This window comes from Eubalaena glacialis, chromosome 6, assembly GCF_028564815.1.
Source record: "Eubalaena glacialis isolate mEubGla1 chromosome 6, mEubGla1.1.hap2.+ XY, whole genome shotgun sequence".
Classification (NCBI taxonomy): Eukaryota; Metazoa; Chordata; class Mammalia; order Artiodactyla; family Balaenidae; genus Eubalaena; species Eubalaena glacialis.
In genome coordinates, this window is record NC_083721.1 from 574,551 (window position 1) to 591,360 (window position 16,810).

General features: G+C 63.0%; 1 protein-coding gene across 3 annotated transcripts in view; it reads right to left on the reverse strand.

Moving 5' to 3' along the window:
• Positions 1–4,845: 4,845 nt before the first annotated feature.
• Positions 4,846–16,810, reverse strand: part of COL6A2 (collagen type VI alpha 2 chain) — a 36,884-nt gene continuing 24,919 nt past the window's right edge. For 2 of the 3 annotated variants that reach the window (XM_061193775.1, XM_061193776.1), the window contains 17 exons: positions 16,620–16,682; positions 16,289–16,351; positions 15,944–16,033; positions 15,213–15,275; positions 14,589–14,651; positions 14,299–14,361; positions 13,919–13,981; positions 13,606–13,656; positions 13,269–13,304; positions 12,970–13,032; positions 12,807–12,869; positions 12,597–12,632; positions 12,370–12,415; positions 11,913–12,065; positions 11,305–11,757; positions 11,158–11,196; positions 4,846–5,930 (listed from right to left, as the gene is read on the reverse strand). In XM_061193775.1, coding sequence (XP_061049758.1) covers positions 5,332–5,930; positions 11,158–11,196; positions 11,305–11,757; positions 11,913–12,065; positions 12,370–12,415; positions 12,597–12,632; positions 12,807–12,869; positions 12,970–13,032; positions 13,269–13,304; positions 13,606–13,656; positions 13,919–13,981; positions 14,299–14,361; positions 14,589–14,651; positions 15,213–15,275; positions 15,944–16,033; positions 16,289–16,351; positions 16,620–16,682 — 2,007 coding nt within the window. In that variant the 3' untranslated portion in view covers positions 4,846–5,331. Of the gene's footprint in view, positions 5,931–7,120; positions 8,249–11,157; positions 11,197–11,304; positions 11,758–11,912; positions 12,066–12,369; positions 12,416–12,596; positions 12,633–12,806; positions 12,870–12,969; positions 13,033–13,268; positions 13,305–13,605; positions 13,657–13,918; positions 13,982–14,298; positions 14,362–14,588; positions 14,652–15,212; positions 15,276–15,943; positions 16,034–16,288; positions 16,352–16,619; positions 16,683–16,810 lie in introns of those variants that run through there. The other variant, XM_061193777.1, reaches the window with a different exon arrangement.

Genomic DNA, 16,810 nt, shown 5'->3' on the forward strand with positions numbered 1-16,810 from the left:
CACTATCATTATTCTGAATTCTTTTTCTGGAAGGTTGCCTATCTCCACTTCATTTAATTGTTTTTCTAGGGTTTTATCTTGTTCCTTCATCTGGTACATAGCCCTGTGCCTTTTCATTTTGTCTGTCTTTCTGTGAATATTGTTTTTGTTCCACAGCCTGCAGCATTGTAGTTCTTCTTGCTTCTGCTGTCTGCCCTCTGGTGGATGAGGCTATCTAAGAGGCTTGTGCAAGCTTCCTGATGGGAGGGACTGGTGGTGGGTAGAGCTGGGTGTAGCTCTGGTGGACAGAGCTCAGTAAAACTTTAATCTGCTTGTCTGCTGATGGGTGGGGCTGAGTTCCCTCCCTGTTGGTTGTTTGGCCTGAGATGATCAAGCACTGGAGGCTATAGGCTCTTTGGTGGGGCTAATGGCGGACTCTGGAGAGTTCACGCCAAGGAGTACTTCCCAGAACTTCTGCTGCCAGTGTCCTTGTCCTCACAGTGAGACAGAGCCACCCCCCAACTCTGCAGGAGACCTCCAACACTAGCAGGTAGGTCTGGTTCAGTCTCTATGGGGGTCACTGCTCCTTCCCCTGGGTCCCAATGCGCACACTACTTTGTGTGTGCCCTCCAAGAGTGGTGTCTCTGTTTCCCCCAGTCCTGTCGAAGTCCTGCAATCAAATCCCGCTAGCCTTCAAAGTCTGATTCTCTGGGAATTCCTTCTCCCATTGCTGGACCCCCAGGTTGGGAAGCCTGACGTGGGGCTCAGAACCTTCACTCCAGTGGGTGGACTTCTGTGGTATAATTGTTCTCCAGTTTGTGAGTCACCCACCCACCAGTTATGGGATTTGATTTTATTGTGATTGCACCCCTCCTACCGTCTCATTGCAGCTTCTCCTTTGTCTTTGGATGTGGGGTATCTTTTCTGGTGAGTTCCAGTGTCTTCCTGTCGATGATTGTTCAGCAGTCAGTTGTGATTCTGGTGCTCTTGCAAGAGGGAGTGAGCGCACGTCCTTCTACTCCGCCATCTTGAACCAATTGCTCCTCTCCAGTTTGTTTCTAATTCTGTTTATAATAGCATTTTGGTTATAGAGTCATTTAAAAATTTTACAGTCAAATTTATTATATATATGCTTATCAACTACAGGGAAGGGGAGAAGGATCTAATCACAGTTTTTGTTTCTCTTTTTTCACTGAGAATGCTACTAGGACCACCACCTCCACTATCCCCACCTGGGTGGGTGCCCTCCCGGGCCCCTCACACCATGGCCGGAGGTCCTGGCATCAGCCCCTCGCCTCTGACCTCCCTGGACAGCAGCAGGCCCAGCCGTGCGAGCACAGGTCCGTCCCTGGCTGCCCAGAGGTGGGGCATGGGGCCTTGGGGGCAGGGAAGGGAGATGGGCCCTTCTGTCTGGGGAGCACAGCTACACCTTGACAGGGTGGTCCTGGGAGAATCTTACTTCCTGATGGAGGCAGCTGAGTGCAGGTAGGGTGGGGCACAGAGGCTGACCTGGGAGGGTCAGCTGGGCCTGGTCAGAGCACCAGTCCTGGACCTGGAGGGGGTTGTCCCAGGGGTCTGGGAAGGGCCTCAGGTGTTCGGGGGCAGCCGTGATGGGGACTCACTAAGTCAGGCCCGAGTGGCCACCGTCGAGCTGTGGGACTGTGTCCTGTCGGCCCCGGAGTGGCCTCCTCGCTGGGGCTGCAGCTCTGCTTCAACCTCCCTGAGAGCTGATGGGGCCCTGCCCCAGCCCTGTCCTGTCCTCTCCCTGTCCCCCAGCCCTGCGCCCTGCCCAGGCCTTTCTAGGGACGGCTGGAGGCTGAGCCCGTGCCTGGGGAAGGTTTGGGGAGGTGACTTTGGGAAGAGATGTTAGTGTGGAGGTGTCAGTGGGAGCACACTGGTGAGGTGGTGTGTGAGGGGTGATGGGGAGAGGTGTTACCGCGGGGGATCTGGCGAGGAGGACTTAGTGAGGGATGTGGGTGACAGGGTGTTCCTGAGAGGGTGCTACTGAGAGGGCGTTAGTGACGGGTCTTTGCTGAGGCGGTGTTAGTGGGGGCCGTTCTTGTGGGGATGTTAAGAGGTGACGTTTGTGAGTGCATATTTTTGAGGGTATGTTAGTGAAAGGATGTTGGTTTGGGGACTTTGCTGAAGAATGTTTGTGAGGGACAGTGTGAGGAGATGTTGGTGGGGAGGCCTGGGGTGAGGGGACATTTGTGCGAGGACACAGGTGAAGGTATAATGGTAGAGACAGTGTGAGTGTTACTGTGGGGCCGTTGGTGAGGAAATTGTTGAGGGAGTGTCTGTGAGGGACGCTACTGGGAGTATATTAGTGAGATGACGTTAGTGAGGAATGCTGGTGAGGGGACATTACTGAGGGGACATTTCTGAGGGGACAGTAGGAGCTGTTAGTATGGGGAACTAGTGAAGGGTGTTGGTGAGGAGGCTGGGGATGGGTCGTTACTGAGAGGTGCTATGAAAAGTTATTGAGGGGACAGTAGTGTGGGGACAGTTGTAAGGGCTTGTCGGTGGGGTAACATTTGTGTGGCCATTGCTGAGTGATGACCGGATGGTAATGAGGGGACATTAATGTGGGACGTTGGTGTGGGGACATTAGAATGTTGACACTGGTGAGGGTCCTGGGTGAGGGGTGTTTGTGCAGAGATGTTGAGGGGATGCTGGTGAGGGGCCTTAGTGTCGGGTTGCTCATGAGGGGTGTCGGTGTGGGGATGCTAGTGAGGGATATGCCACTCTCAGAGACAGGAGTGTGGCTGGCTCCTTACGGACACTTTGATGGCCTAGAGCACTCTGGCCTGAGTCTGTCCTTCCTGTGGGGGGTGGAGTTGACAGGCATGACATCCACTCAGGCTAAGGGACCACCTCGAACACTGTGTCTTGGTCACAGAATAAGGGCGTGGTTCCTCAGTATGAGGACCCATGGCCTTGTGCACACTTTTGAGGCCTGGGGAGTCCACTGGGCTCCCCCAAGGACTGCACGCCGGTGATGCCTGCACAGCGGCTGTCCTGGGCAGGTTCTATGGCCACTCTGCTGGCTTCCTTCTGTGACCTTGGCCCCAGGTGAGCCCATTTGGGTTCATCTGTGCTGAGTCTCCTTCACTCATGTCCCCTGCTCTCAGGGGACAGGATCCATGTCCGAGTGGGGCTGGGTGGCGGGGAGCAGGCGGAGCGGGGGCCCAGCTAACCCCAGCTGTAGAGGAGGGCCTGAGGGTGTCCCGTGTGTATGAGGGAAGGCTCTTGTAGGAAAACGCAGAGCCCTAACTCAGACACCACACGTGGCAGGGAGTGTGTCTGAGCGTCCCTCCAAGGGGCTGAGGGCTGGGGACATGGGGCCTCGAGGAACAGCCCTGAGAGGGAGCTGGTGCCCTTGCCCTCCAGGGAGGTCGGGGCCCCAGCGGAGAGCGCGGCGGGCACCCTGCAGGTCTCCAAGGTGGCCTGCGCCCTGGAAGGACCCCACCCACCCGCTCGCTGTGGTCGTAGGCCGGAGTCACGGAGAGGGATGTCCTTTCTTCTGCAGAGGGGACCCCGTGCAGGGTCCAGCGGGCAGAACTCCAGATGTGTGGAGGGAGGGGCCCCTGCCTCCCCCCCACCCCCCGCTGCCCCCGGGAAGTTCACAGGCGCCAGCCCTCCGGCATGAGGCCTGGGGCTGTCGGCTCTTCTCTTTCTCGTGCAAGCGTTTTGTATGGTTCTTTGCGGGGAGGGAGGGGGGCAGAGGAAGAGAAGATACTTGATGTGACGCCCTGCCTTTCAGCTGCAGGCTGTGTAGGCAGATGACAGGAGAGACGGAAGTGAGTCAGTCACCCCCAAAGGGGGGTCAACAGGGTGTCATCGTGTTCTGGGCTGAACTGTGTCCCCCTCCCCCAAATTCCCATGTCGAAGTCCTAGCCCCCAGTACCTCAGAATTTGACCTTATTTGGAAATAGAGTCGTTGCAACATAATCTGTAATTAGTTGAGATGAGATCATCCTGGGGTAGAATGGGCCCTAATCCAAAATGGCTGTGTCCGTGTCCAGAAGGGAAACGTGGACACAGACGGGCCCGGGGAGATCACGTGTGAAGATCCGAGGGACGCTGCGAGCAGAGGAGCGACAGGGGCTGGAGGGCCTGGAACAACCCCTCCCGAGAGCTCAGCGGGGGCGCGGCGCTGAGGACACCTGGACTCCGCCGCCTGCTGGCCTCCAGACCGTTGTTTAAGCCCCCAGGTTGAGGTACTTTGTTAGGCCAGGCCCAGCAGACTAAACAGCCTGGGGTTTAACAGGGCACTTCCCAGAGGGTGAACTTAAAAGACCTGCACGTCTGGACACAAAGTCACTGAGGCTGCCAGAAAAAAAGAGCCTCTCTCTCATTTCTCCCCTATCTATCTATCATCTATATATCAATCAATTATCTATCTACTTCTCTGTCATCTGTGTACCTGTCATCTATCTATTATCTATATATCAATCACCTATCTCTCTCTCATCTGTGTACCTGTCATCTGTCTACCATCTATCTGTATCCCCTCTTTCTATCATCTGTCATCTCTCTATCACCTATCTCTATCCACAAATAACCTCATGCAAACCAACAAACATCCCTAAAGTGCTCTGGCCCCGTTCTGGGGACAGAGTGAGACTTCACTGACCAAATACTTTGTTTTCAGCCCAAAGCCAACCAGACCGAGGTGGATTCCACGGCTGAAGCCATCCGGTCGGTGCCCCTGGGAGTGGGTGCCTGGAAGGACAGGAGGGCAGGCCCGGCGCCCTCTGGGTGCACAGAGCAATCCGGGGACCCCGGGGCATGATCAGTCCTGGGGCTCATGTGCACGGTCTCAGCATCCCCACTGGCACAGACACTTGGAAGCTGGGCAGCAAGCGGGGTTCAAAGCCTTTATTGGACTGGGGTGTGTGCACACAGGGAGGTGCAGGGCCTGCTGTCACAGCTCAGTCTGATGGGGCAGGCGACGCCCAGAGACCTGGGAGCGGGGCCAGGAGGGCTGGCAGAGAGCCTCTGGGAGGGCGCTCGGGGGAGGACAAGTCTGGGAATGAGGCTGGGCTGAGGGAGGCCAGCCCCAGATGTGCTCCCCGGGAAGCCTCTGGGGTCCCAGGAGGGCACAGAGGGCAGGACAAGGGTGGATGGTGAAGAGGGGCAGTGCGCTCAGGGTGTCCAGGGCTGCGGGATCGCCGGTAGGAGCCGGGGCGGGCGGGGGTCCTCCGCTCCTGACTTTACACCCACACGTGGAGAGATTGAGCCCTCAGTGCGCCGGACCGCTCAGGTGGGGTCTGAGTAGCACCACGGACAGGAGGACAGCGCCCGCGGGGCAGGGGGCGCGGGGCTGGTGGTGGGGGCGGCCGGGGGGCGCTAGCAGATCCAGCGGATGAACCTGTCGAAGAAGCCAGGCTGGGCCAGGCTGTCGTAGTCCTTCTCGCGGAAGACGGCGGCCGGGTCGCCCAGGCTGATCTTGGCGAGCACGTCCGCGTCCACGTCGCCGCCCACGGCCACCACGGTGGGTACCACGTCCTGCTTGCGCATGGAGTGCACCGCCTCCTCCAGGCTGTCGTTGCCCGTGACGCCGTCCGTGAGGAACACGAAGTCCAGCTCGGCGTGGCGCCGCGCCCCGGCCCGCGCGCCGCGCACCACCTCGTTGATGGCGTGCACGATGCCCGCGCCCACGTGCGAGAAGGAGTTGAGGTAGCGCGCGCTTGCCAGCGCCTCCTGGATGACGGTCAGGTTGGAGGTCAGCGGGAAGGCCACCTGCTGCTCGCGCGGGCCTCCGAACTGCAGCAGCGCCACGCGCGCGTTGAGCGGGTCGTCGTCCCTGCGCGCCAGGGTCAGCCGCCGGGACACCTCCTCTACGAAGCGCCGCGCCTTGTGGAAGTTCTGCTCGCCCAGCCGCTCGGAGCCGTCCAGCAGGAAGACGATGTCCACGGGCCGCTGCGTGCACTGGGCCACGTACAGCTCTGGGGGCGAGACGGGGTGGTGCGCGGGCGACCTGGGTGAGGCCCCGCTGCCCCGCCCCAGCCGCGCCCCCCGGGCCACGCCCGCCCAGGCCACGCCCTGCGCCCGCCTCTCTGCGCGCACCCCGTCCACAGGAGCCACTCAGACCGCTGGAGCGTCACCCAAGATCACCGGCGGTCGGGAGCCCTCCACGGCACCCAGGACGTGGGTCCAGGCTCCTACCCTGTCTCCCTGGGACCGACCCCGTCTCTCCTGGTTGTGCTCCCACCAGGAAATGTCCCCAAACCTGAGGCTGAGGGGTCCCTTTCCACTCTCCCAGCACCATCTCTGCCCAGCGACCTCCTTCAGGCCTCGCGGGCAGGCAGGGATCAGTAAAGCCCCTTCTTTTGGCCCAAGAATTGGATGCGCCCCAAAGGACCACGGTCCATGGGGAGTAGGAGTGGGGGAGAGAGGTGTCATCACACCTGTGATCGTGTAAAAGGACCTCATGAAGATCCCCAGACGCAAGGACCCACCTCTGGAGGCTGGGCCGTATCTCTCCCAGCCCTGGGAGCATCAGCGAGAGAAGGGGCCTGTGTCCCCTCGACTGGCCAAGGCTTCGGTGGGCAGTGGGCACAGGTGTGGCCAGACCCCTGTGGCAGCCCGGGTGACTCCTTGTTACCTGAGACCCTTGCCCTCATCCGGCCAGTCACCAGCCCAGGACATGCTGGACAGTGTGAGGGCAAGGCTGCCACCAGGGCTGAGGCTGGGCCTCTGAGTGGACGTGGGCGCCTCTGCACAGCCTGAAAACCCGCTCCACACACGGGACCACAGGCTGGGTCTCCGTCCAGGAACGTGCAGCCAAGCCCCTCGCCCAAGGCACTGCTGAGATCTCAGCTCTAACGGCCAACGGGGCTCGGCAGGGGCGGGGCTGGTCCTCCCTCATGGATCCAGCTCCTCAGCCCCATGGGCACCCTCCTGACCCGGGCGGGAAAGGACTCCGGTCACAGCCCAGGCGTGCTGAGCCAGGGCCGGAAACACAGGGATCCCATCAGAAGGAGGTCCTGACCTGTGGCACCAACCACGAGGGGCTCAGGATCCCGCTTGGGCCCCGCAGGCACCAGGTGCCCCACTGCATGGGCAACCCCCGAGGTCCAGGCGAGCAAGCAGTTCGCCTCAGCAAGTCGCTGACCACAGCACACATTCACACTCCTGATTTTGCAGCTTTTATAGAATGTATGAGATACGCTCACAGCACCTGAAGGACACTCTTGGGTGTGTCGCCTGCAGTACTGGGCTACCCGCGGAGGAGCGAGTGTTTCTGGCAGATTTTTTTTTTTTTAAAGGAGCTTATTTGTATGGCAGTGCAGATGAAGAGCAGCTTTGGCTTTAAACCCACAGGGCTGGAGCTAGAGCTGAAACTGCCCAGCGAGTTCCCTGTGTGCCCCTGGGCCTCTAAGTCCCTGCGGTCAGAGTCAGAAATGCAGGGACTGCTGGTTTGGGGGGGTTTCTCAATGTATCAACCAGGGGGACGAGAGAAGTGCACAAGGGGTGACCTGGGCACAGAGGCCAGAGGTGAAGCCGGGAGTTGGGGCTGCTTATGAGGCTCTGGTCTTCCCTCTTTCTTTTCGGCTAAATAATGGTCCCCAAGAGATGCCTACGTCCTAATCCTGGAGCCTGTGAATATGACCTTATATGGCAAAAGGACTTTGCAGATGGAATTCAATTAATAATTCCCTTGAAATGGGGAGACTCTCCTGGATTATCTGGCCCTAAATGCCACAAGTGTCCCTGTAGGAGGGAGGCCGGGGCAGGGCGTGGGGGGAAGGGGAGAGGCCATGTGTCCACAGAGGCAGAGACAGGAGCTGGAGAGGCAGGAAGGGACCTCCCTTAGAGGCCCAGAGGGCACACGGCCCTGGGACACCTTGCTTTTGGGCTTCTGGCCTCCGGACCAAGAGAACAGCTTCCTGCTGTCTTAAGCCCCGCAGTGTAAGGCAGGCAGCGCCTGGGAGCTAATGCAGCCGGCGGGGCTGCAGCCCGTGGGTTCAGCAGAGCGCCAGCACGGTCTCGGGGTCGCCCACGATGTCCCTGTGCACCAGCTTAAAGGTGTCAATGAACAGGTCCATCCAGTCCTGCCGCTCGCCGCCCGTGGCGAACTTGGCCCGCTCCGCGGTGTAGACCAGCACAGCCACCAGCCTGGAGTAGGAGGCTGGGTCCTGTGTGAACTCCGTGGCGTTTAGCAACTGTTGGATCAGGGGGATGGTCCTGGGGAAGGAGGCGTCCGGGCCCTCTTCCGTGCGGAGGAAGGTGACCGGGGGCTCGCCGCCAGGCCGCGGTCCATCTGCGGGGGATTCCAGAGAAGTCTTTAAGGGACTTGGTTGGCGTGATCGGGGCTCCAGCCGCCTCTCTCCTCGGAGACGAGGAGGGACCAAGAGCTCAGCGAGGGCGTCAGATGAGGAGCCGGGGAGGCTGCAGCTCCCGCATGGTCAGCGCGGGGTGCCAAAGCTAAATAAATGGGGCTTCGGGGAGCCCGGAGGAGACGGGGAGAAGAAGCTCGAGAACTGCAAGACTCTTGGCACAGACGGCTGCTGAGACTAACCAGGTTGTGGCGGCTGCTGGCAGCTCAGGGCCCTGCCCGGGGACGACCCCAGCCCCCTTAAAACGCTCAGCACTGCGGGGAGAATTTCCTGCCTGTTCCAGCCCGGCCTGTGACAGGCGGGGGCCCCTGGAGCCCCTCTCAGGGCGGCTTCTAGCCGGCTTGTGGTTACAAATCCTCCCCCGCCCTTCACCTTCAGACGTAAACCTCCCCGCCCGGAGCCGTTGCCCCGAGGACCAGGGAGCAAACGCTCAGCGCGCCCCACGCTCTCCCCATCCCGTCCCGTCCCGGGGCAGGTCAGGGCCTACCCTCCGGGCCCCTCACTCCAGGCACACCACGGCCTCCTGTCTGCAGGGTGCCAAGGGCACGTCCAGTTAGCGCGCCCGGGTGGCCTGGCCTCACGACCCCAGCCCTGCCCCGCGCCCTTCCTTTGGGGCGCCCAGCCTTCCGGAGCCTCCTGCCTTGGCGTGGGGAGCAGGGCTCAGGTCTCCCTGGCTCTCCCCCTCCTGCAGCAGCTGTCGCGTCAGAAAACCTGCCTTGGCCGCCTTTGACTGGTGTCTGCCTTTGTTTCTCTTTGACAGCCTCGTGGTTCTGCCCCAGTTGAGCTGCCCCCCTGGCTTGGTCCAAGCCCAGATGTGGCTGAGCCTCTGGGTGGAAGGGGCCATTTGGCCCAGTAGGTCAGGGCCGTGCCAGAGCAGGCAGCGTCCACACAGCGCCCCATTTGCTCAGCCCTCAGCGAGCGTGCCAGAGTCCACTCGTGTCAAGGAGGTCATTTGTAAAAGCATATTCTGTAGTTACATCTACTTTCTTCCCTTCTGGTCACAATGTCTAATTTACTAAGAAATTTCAAATCACTTTAAAGGAGAATGAGATTGTGAGTTTAGCAGAGGGGGGACTTAGGAGAACAGGGGAGGGGTCCCTAAGGGGGCTGTTCCCTTTCACTGTCAGGTCCTGGAGGCTCAGGGGAAGTGAGATCACCAGCATTACTCTAGCATCAAAAGCAAAGACATCACAAGAAAGGACACGACAGCCCAAGATGTCTCACAAACACAGATGCAAAAATCCTCAATAAAATATTAGCAATCAACTCTAACAATATATATGTATTATACATCATGACCAAGTGGGATCTATCCCAGGTCTTGGAAGGCTGGTTCAACGCTCAAAACTCAATGAACACAATCCATCACATTAGCAAGCTAAAGAAGAAAAACCACCTGATCATATCAACAGGTGCAGAAAAAGCATCTGACAAAATCCCACACTCGTTCACGATAGACTCTCAGTACCTAGGAATGGGGGGCCACCCTCAGCTTGATAAGGAACATCTACAGAGATCCTCAGCGGACTCCCCCATGGCGAGAAACTCACAGCTTCCCCAGCAAAATCACCGCTGGGCCCTGGCACCAGGGGCTGGGTCAGGTTTCTGCCCTCGAGGGGCCAAGCTGACCACGGGACCCGCACCCTGGGAGGAGTCAGGCGCCCTGAAGGCAGGGGCACAGACCAGGGGTTACTTGGGTCTCTGCGCGGACCCCACCCGCTTTAGCCCCCGGGGGAGACTGGGGTTGGCGCTATTGGGCCAGCCTCTGGGGTTTGGGGTGGCTCTGGGCGCCACACACAACCATCTTCAGCTGGCTCTGGGGACCCCAGGCCCAGGCCGTCGCTGGGATGACCCCACAGCTTGCCAACGGCCATGGCACAGTCACTGGTACAATCTCGGCGAGCACTTCCTTGGAAGTTCTCTGTCAGAACAAGTGTGCGGACCCCTGTCCCCAACACAACACGGTCCCTTACCTCAGGCTGCCTTGGTGCCTTTGAACCTGCCCGGGGCCCCCTGACGCCTGGGAGGAGCCTGCCGGAACGCTGACCTCGTGGCAGACACGGATGTGGACGCAGGCCCCAAGGTTCCCATCAGTGTGGGACCTGCCAACAGTCCAGCCCGACTCACCCTGCCCCCCGCCTGCTGCGGAGGCCCCACCACCCAGAGCCGGCCCCAGGGGCCCCTCCGAGGCAGCAGCAGGATGCCCAGAGGAGCTGGTTGACACATCCTGCCCCTTCCCCGCCCCAAGGGACCCCTTGGGGGCAGCCTCCGTGGGTCCCCAGCCCCCAGCCTCCCGCTCTAGTGCAACCACGTAGGGCTCGAGGCACGGCCCCCTAAACATGTCTGCTCCGGAGGGAAGACCAAACCCCAGCCGCCAGGCAGCAGCTCAGGGCGTCAGGGCAGAGGCCCGCTCTGCAGCCGCCCCCGTGGCTGTGGATGTGTTCGCCTCCCTGAGGGTTTAAGACCAGCCATTTCACTTACTGGATCCAGCGCTTCCGCCTGCAGGACCGGGGTGGCCCTGGGGTGTCTGTGCCTCTGGGCACCTCAGCCCATGAGGCCGTGAATCTGTGTTCGAGACCAGCGGCCCGAGAGCTTAGCGCACCCCCTCCCGACATGCGCCAGGGGGGTGGGGCGGCCAAGTGACTCCAGACGTCAACTGAACCCCCAGCCCCTCCTCGGAAGTGCCGGGGTCCCGGAGGCCGGGCCACTGCGGGTCTGGAATCTGAGGCTTCTCGCTGGGGCGGCTGCAGCGGCAATTCCTAGGGTCCCTGCACGGCCCTCCCCCCGGCCCTGGCTGCCGGCTTGCCTGGGGGGCCAGCGGCGCCCGCGTTACCTGTTTGGCAGGGAAGGTCCGGGCACACGATCTGGGGGTCTAGGAGAGAGGAAAAGAGGCGGGGGTCCCGGTGGCTCCCTTGGAGGCCTGCGGAGACCCTGCCCCTCCCCGGCCGCGCGCCCCTCCCCTCCTCTCCTCCGGACTCACCAGGGCACAGCACGTCCTCCATGTCGTCGATGAACTTCTCGGCCACCAGGTCGGAGAAGAGCGTCATGTTGCGCACCTGCTGCGGCTTGTCGCAGGCGATGGAGTACAGGTTCTCGCTCTCGTGCTTCTCGTGGAACATGTCCCCGATGCCGATGGCCGTCACCGTCACGTCGTGGTTGCACAGCGCCCGCAGGTTGAGGTCGTCGTCACGGGGGTCGTGGCGGCCGTCCGTGATGACCACCGCGAACACGCGGGTCTTCTGGCGCCGGCTCTCCTTGATGAGCTGGTTGTAGGCGAACTTGAGGGCCGAGGGCGTCCAGGTGCCGCCCGCGATCCACTCAAGGTTCTTGACGGCCTCCTTGAAGCTGGAGAGCGAGTCGATGCGCTCGTCGTCCAGCTGGATGGCCTCGAAGGTGCCGTCGTGGCTGTACTGCACGACGCCCACGCGGGTCCCTGCGGGCGGGCGCGGGCGTGAGGGCGGCCCTCGGCAGGGCTAGGACCCCTCCGGGACCCCTCCCGTGGATTTCTATCCGGACCTCAGGCGTCCTGCGGCCCCTCTGCTCAAGCCCTGCCCTGCAGGACCCCCACCCCACTGCGGGGCCGCTGACCCGTCTCCGACTTGGGGTCCTTGGCGATGGCCCCCAGCCTGTTGACCACGTTGATGACGAAGTTCTTCTCCAGGGTGAAGTTGGTGTAGCCGATGCTCTCGGAGCTGTCGATGACGAACACCACGTCCAGAGCGCCACAGCGCTTCTCACAGTCTGCGGGGGGCGGGGTGAGCGTGCGGGGCGGGGTGAGCGGGGGCGTGGTGAGTGGAGGGCGGGGCGAGCAGGCGGGGCGGGGCGAGCAGGCGGGGCGGGGCGAGCGGAGGGGTGGGCGGGTGACAGCGCTGACCCCCGGCCCAGGGAGACAGCCTAAGACCCCAGGGGCGTGCAGCCAGGTGCACCGTGGGAAACAGTGAATGTGAGCGGGAGGGTAGGACTCGGACGGACGACCCTGACCCCGGGACAAGAGCCCCCAAGGACACAAGTGTCCCAGTGAAGCCGCGTGGGGGCCACGACTCACCACAGCACCCGCACGTCTCCCTCACGTAGGTCATGACGTCGCACTCCTGTGACACAGCGGGGTCAGCCCCCAGCCCAGAGCGCAAACCTTGGGGAGGGGCTGGAAGCGCTTCTGCAGGAAGCCTGTGGCCCCTGCCCACCTCCTGCTCTGACCTCATCCCTGCTGACCTGCCCTTAAGATTTTTAAGAGGGAGGAGGGCCCTGAGTCCCACCCCGACTGACACCTACCGTGAGGCCGGGGTCTCCTGGGGGGCCAGGCTCTCCCTGGAAGGAGGAAGGGTATCCGTGAGATGTGACACCTGTCATGGCCGAGGCTGGGAGGGCTGGACTTGTTCTCACGCGGCCACTCCAGGACCCCTGCATGGTTCGGGCTGCCTGTTGGCCTGGCTGGCCCAGGGACTGTGGCCCAAGGGCCAAGGGGATGGGCGACTGACCTACCTCGGGTCCTGGCGCTCCTCTCTGCCCCCGCGGGCCTGGCTCACCAGGGGGACCAGGATCTGCCTGAGAAGGAAAAGGGCAGGTGGGCTCCGGCAGTACCTTGGGTGGTCCCCCCACGTGGCCCTGCCCCGGGCAACCGTCAACAGGCAGCAGAGGTACTCACAGGCTCGCCCTTCTGGCCTTTCTTCCCGGGTTCTCCTTTGGACCCAAAGTCACCTCTGCCCCCCTGTGACACAGGACACCCGTGTTAACAACGCAGAGAGCTCGGCACTGCTCCCCTGCCGCCCCCCAGCCCTCCAGGGATCTGCCCAAGAGGGACACGCCTTTTCAGGAGGAACCTGTACTCCGCAGTGCGGGGCGGTCAGATGCAGCCCCACACGGCGGCATTTCAGGGCGCGGCCCGCTCCCACCAGCAGAGCTCAGCACAGAGGCCCGCTGCACAGACCGCCCCGTGGTACGTACCTCGGGGCCGCGGGGGCCAGGCTCGCCTTTCTCTCCCTGGGAAGCAAGCACAGGGGTCACTCAGCACTGGGCCGAGGGCTGATGGCTGTGCAGCCCCCTCCCTTCCCTGACGGGTGGGCTTGGGTATCGAAATCTGTACAGAGCCACAGAGGCTATGGGAAAACGTTTGAGATTCCCGGGGGACCCACCTCTGCTCTTGATGGACCCCCCGCCCCACCCCGGCCTCACCCTGGGCCCGGCGGGGGGCCCTGGCAGGAACTAGCAGGAACCTTCCAGTCAGGGCCCTCCCGACAACACCCGCCCCCTCCCCCAGTCCCTGTCCCACCCCAGGACTTACAGGTGCTCCTCGGGGTCCCGGATAGCTGAAGCCAGGCCTGCCGGGGTCTCCCTGGGGGACACGGGAGGCCAGTCAGGACAGGGCCAGTGGAAAAGGTGGAGACTGAGTCAGTCGGCCTGGACTGGGGGTGGGTGGGCAGGGCCCGCCTTGGGAGGACACGCCACCCCGAGGGTGAGAACACGGGCTGGGGTGGGAGGTTGCTGCCCAGGCCCCTGATGTCCTCCCTCACCAAGGGGGCAGGGCTGGCATGCTCCCAGCAGCCTTACTCAGGAGCCCTGGCCCATCCTGCCTGCCGGGTGGGGAGGGGGCATACCTTGGGGCCAGGCTCTCCTGAGTCTCCGCGGGGGCCAGCGTCCCCAGGGTCTCCCCGAGATCCCTGAGGGCAGAAAGGAAGCAGGGAGTCGGCACAGACAGGGCTGACCTCATCCAGCTCTGACCCCCAGGCAGCATCGCTGCCCTGCAGGGTTGGCCGTCCTGAGGGTCTCTCCTCTCCGTGTGCCACGTCCCGGCTCCCCCTGGCACATCGCCCCCCTGGTAAAGCCTGACCCCTCAGGGCAGGATGATGGTGTGAGGTGCATGGGGGCCTTCGGCTCCCCCTCCCGCTGCCCAGGTTTACTGTGCGGACAGTATCCTGCCCGCCCGAGGACAGGAGGACCCAAAGCCATGGGCCCTCCCAGGCATCCTGCTACTGACCTGCTTCCCGGGCTCTCCAACAGCCCCCTGGGGACCTCTGGGTCCAGGTAAACCTCGGTCTCCCTGGAAAGAAAAGAGACGAGGGCGCTTCAGAGACCCTGTTGTCACTCACTGTGGACTTCGGCAAGGGCAGGGGGCCCTGCTGCCCTCCAAGAGGTCCTTAGCCCTGACCCCAGTGGCCCCAGGCAGGGTCTGCAGGGCGGAGGGCAGGAGAGGGGCAGGGGGCCCTGGCGGTGCCACCCCAGGAGGGTATGTGGCCTTTGTGGCTGCCCACCCGCTGCCCCACTTGCCTTGGCTCCTTTGTTGCCAACCTCTCCAGCCAGGCCCCGGGGCCCCTCAGGGCCAGGGTCCCCCTGTGGGAAGAGAGGCCAGGTTAGTCTGCGGGAGGTGAGGAGAGGGGATCATGAGCTCCCCGGGGATGAGGCCCCAGACAGTGGAGGGCAGTGCTGGAACAGCAGGCCTGCCCGCTCGGCCTCATGCAGCAGGGCAGGGGCCACCAGTCCCAGAGGAGGGAGCCCCTCCTTTGAGACCTTCCTCCACATCTCACAGGGAAATAGCTGCCCTCGGATTTCACCACAAAGACAAAGACCTCCTGCGCCAGCTACAGGAGCCCATGTGTGCGGGGGGAATGCTGGGGGGTGGAGCAGTGCACAGCCTGCACAGCTGTGCATGGCGTGCGTGGAACTGTCCTTGCCCAGGCCTCTCATCAGGGAGTGCCTCCTGCTCTCCCAGACCCTGTAGGGAGCGCCCCCTGACGGTCAGGCCCCGGGGGTTGCCTTTGTTCTCCTAGGTGGACCGTGGAGGGGGTGTTGGTCATCCCTCATCACAGGGGCTCCACTGGCACCACGGTGAGACTCCGGTGTAGACACAGACACGGCAGATAGTGCCCGAGGCTCCCCCGTGCGGACACTCACCTTCTCGCCCTTGGGGCCATCGCTGCCTGGGCTGCCCTTGGTTCCAGGGTCTCCCCTGCGCCCCTGCAGAGAACAGGCACGTGGGAGTGTGGGGTTCCAGGGTGGGAGCCCCACTGGAACCCCACACTCTGTTCTCCCCACAAGGACTCTGGCTGTGGGGTCTGGGGGCCCCTCCAGAGGGCCTCAGCCTAGACCCTGTCCTCTGCTGGGTCGGTTTGGTCCCAGACGAGGATTTAGGACATGATGGGGTGAGCTTGTAAGTCCAGGAGTTCAGGTGACGTGACTGGGACCGAGCTTGGACCAGCTCTTCGCGAAGCCCTTCTGTTCCCTCTGGATCGGGATGAGTCCCCCCGGGGGTCAGCCCTGGGACTGGGCTCCACCCACCCTGTGGCAGGACCCTCAGGGACGGCTGAGTGGGGTCGCCGTGTGGACCCGCAGAGTGTGTGCCTGGGTCTAGGTTGAGCCCTCGGGGGGTCCTGTCGGGGGGCAAGGTGGGGCCCCGGGGCCACTTCACGGGCACTGAGCGTCCGGCAGGGGCGTGCCTGGGCCCCGCAAGCCACTCCTCAGCGGCCCTCCGTGGCGGCTGCTGTGCGGGGGCCAGGAGGCTCAGCTGGAGAGGCCAGAGGACGCTGGGCTCACAGAGGCCCAGAGCAGCGCGCGCAGAGGCAGCCCTGCGGGAGGGTGCGGCAGGCCGGCCGGGGTGCCCAGGGCCTGTGGGCAGGTGAACTCACGGGCTCGCCTTTGGGGCCTCGGGGCCCAGGCCCACCCTTGGCTCCTTTCAGGCCGGGACTTCCGGGGGCTCCGGTGTTGCCTTGGTAGCCCTGCGGGGAAGAGACAGCTTAGCTACGGCCGTGATCTGCCCAGGCGCGCAGACGGCTGTGGGCAGAGCCCGGCCCGTGCGGACGCATGCCCGCCATCTCCGGTGGGGCCGTGTCTCCCTCGCGGTGCGGTGCGCCGTCACCTGGCAGCAGGGACAGAGAGGCTGGGGGCGCTCAGGACCCAGGGCTGGCCTGCCTGCCCACGCCCCGCCATGGGGCACCACGGGCGTGCGGCCGGAGCCCCCCGGGAACACTTGCCTTGCTTCCTTTTGCCCCGTTTTCCCCCGGAGGCCCTCTGCGTCCAGGGCGGCCAGGGTCCCCCTGGAAGGGTTTGGAGAAATCAGCCTCGTGCTCTTCAGATGCCAGCAGTGGGGCAGGACCCCGGCGGGGCTGGGGGCGCGCGCTTCCCCTCCCGTGTCTGTGGAGCAGGTCCCCCTGTGTGGGCACCCACGGCCCCCTGCCCGGTTTGCAGGGCCAGGGCTTCTCTGCTGGGCGTCTCGGCCTGGTGCTGCAGGCAGGGAGAAGGCCCCCAGGAGGGTGGCGACCCCCTCTGCTCTGGCCGGCCCGCCACCTCGGCCAGGCTGCCTACCTTGGAGCCTTGATCTCCTGGCTCCCCAGGGCTGCCGGCTTCCCCCACGTAACCATCTGGGCCCTGCAAGAAGGGAGAGGGTTGTGCTGGGGCTCTGGCCGGGAGCTGTGCTTGCATTTTCCCCGTGGGGTCAGGGCCAGCTGACCAGGGGGAGGGTGACCAGCACCCCATCGCTGGACTGGCTGCCGGGA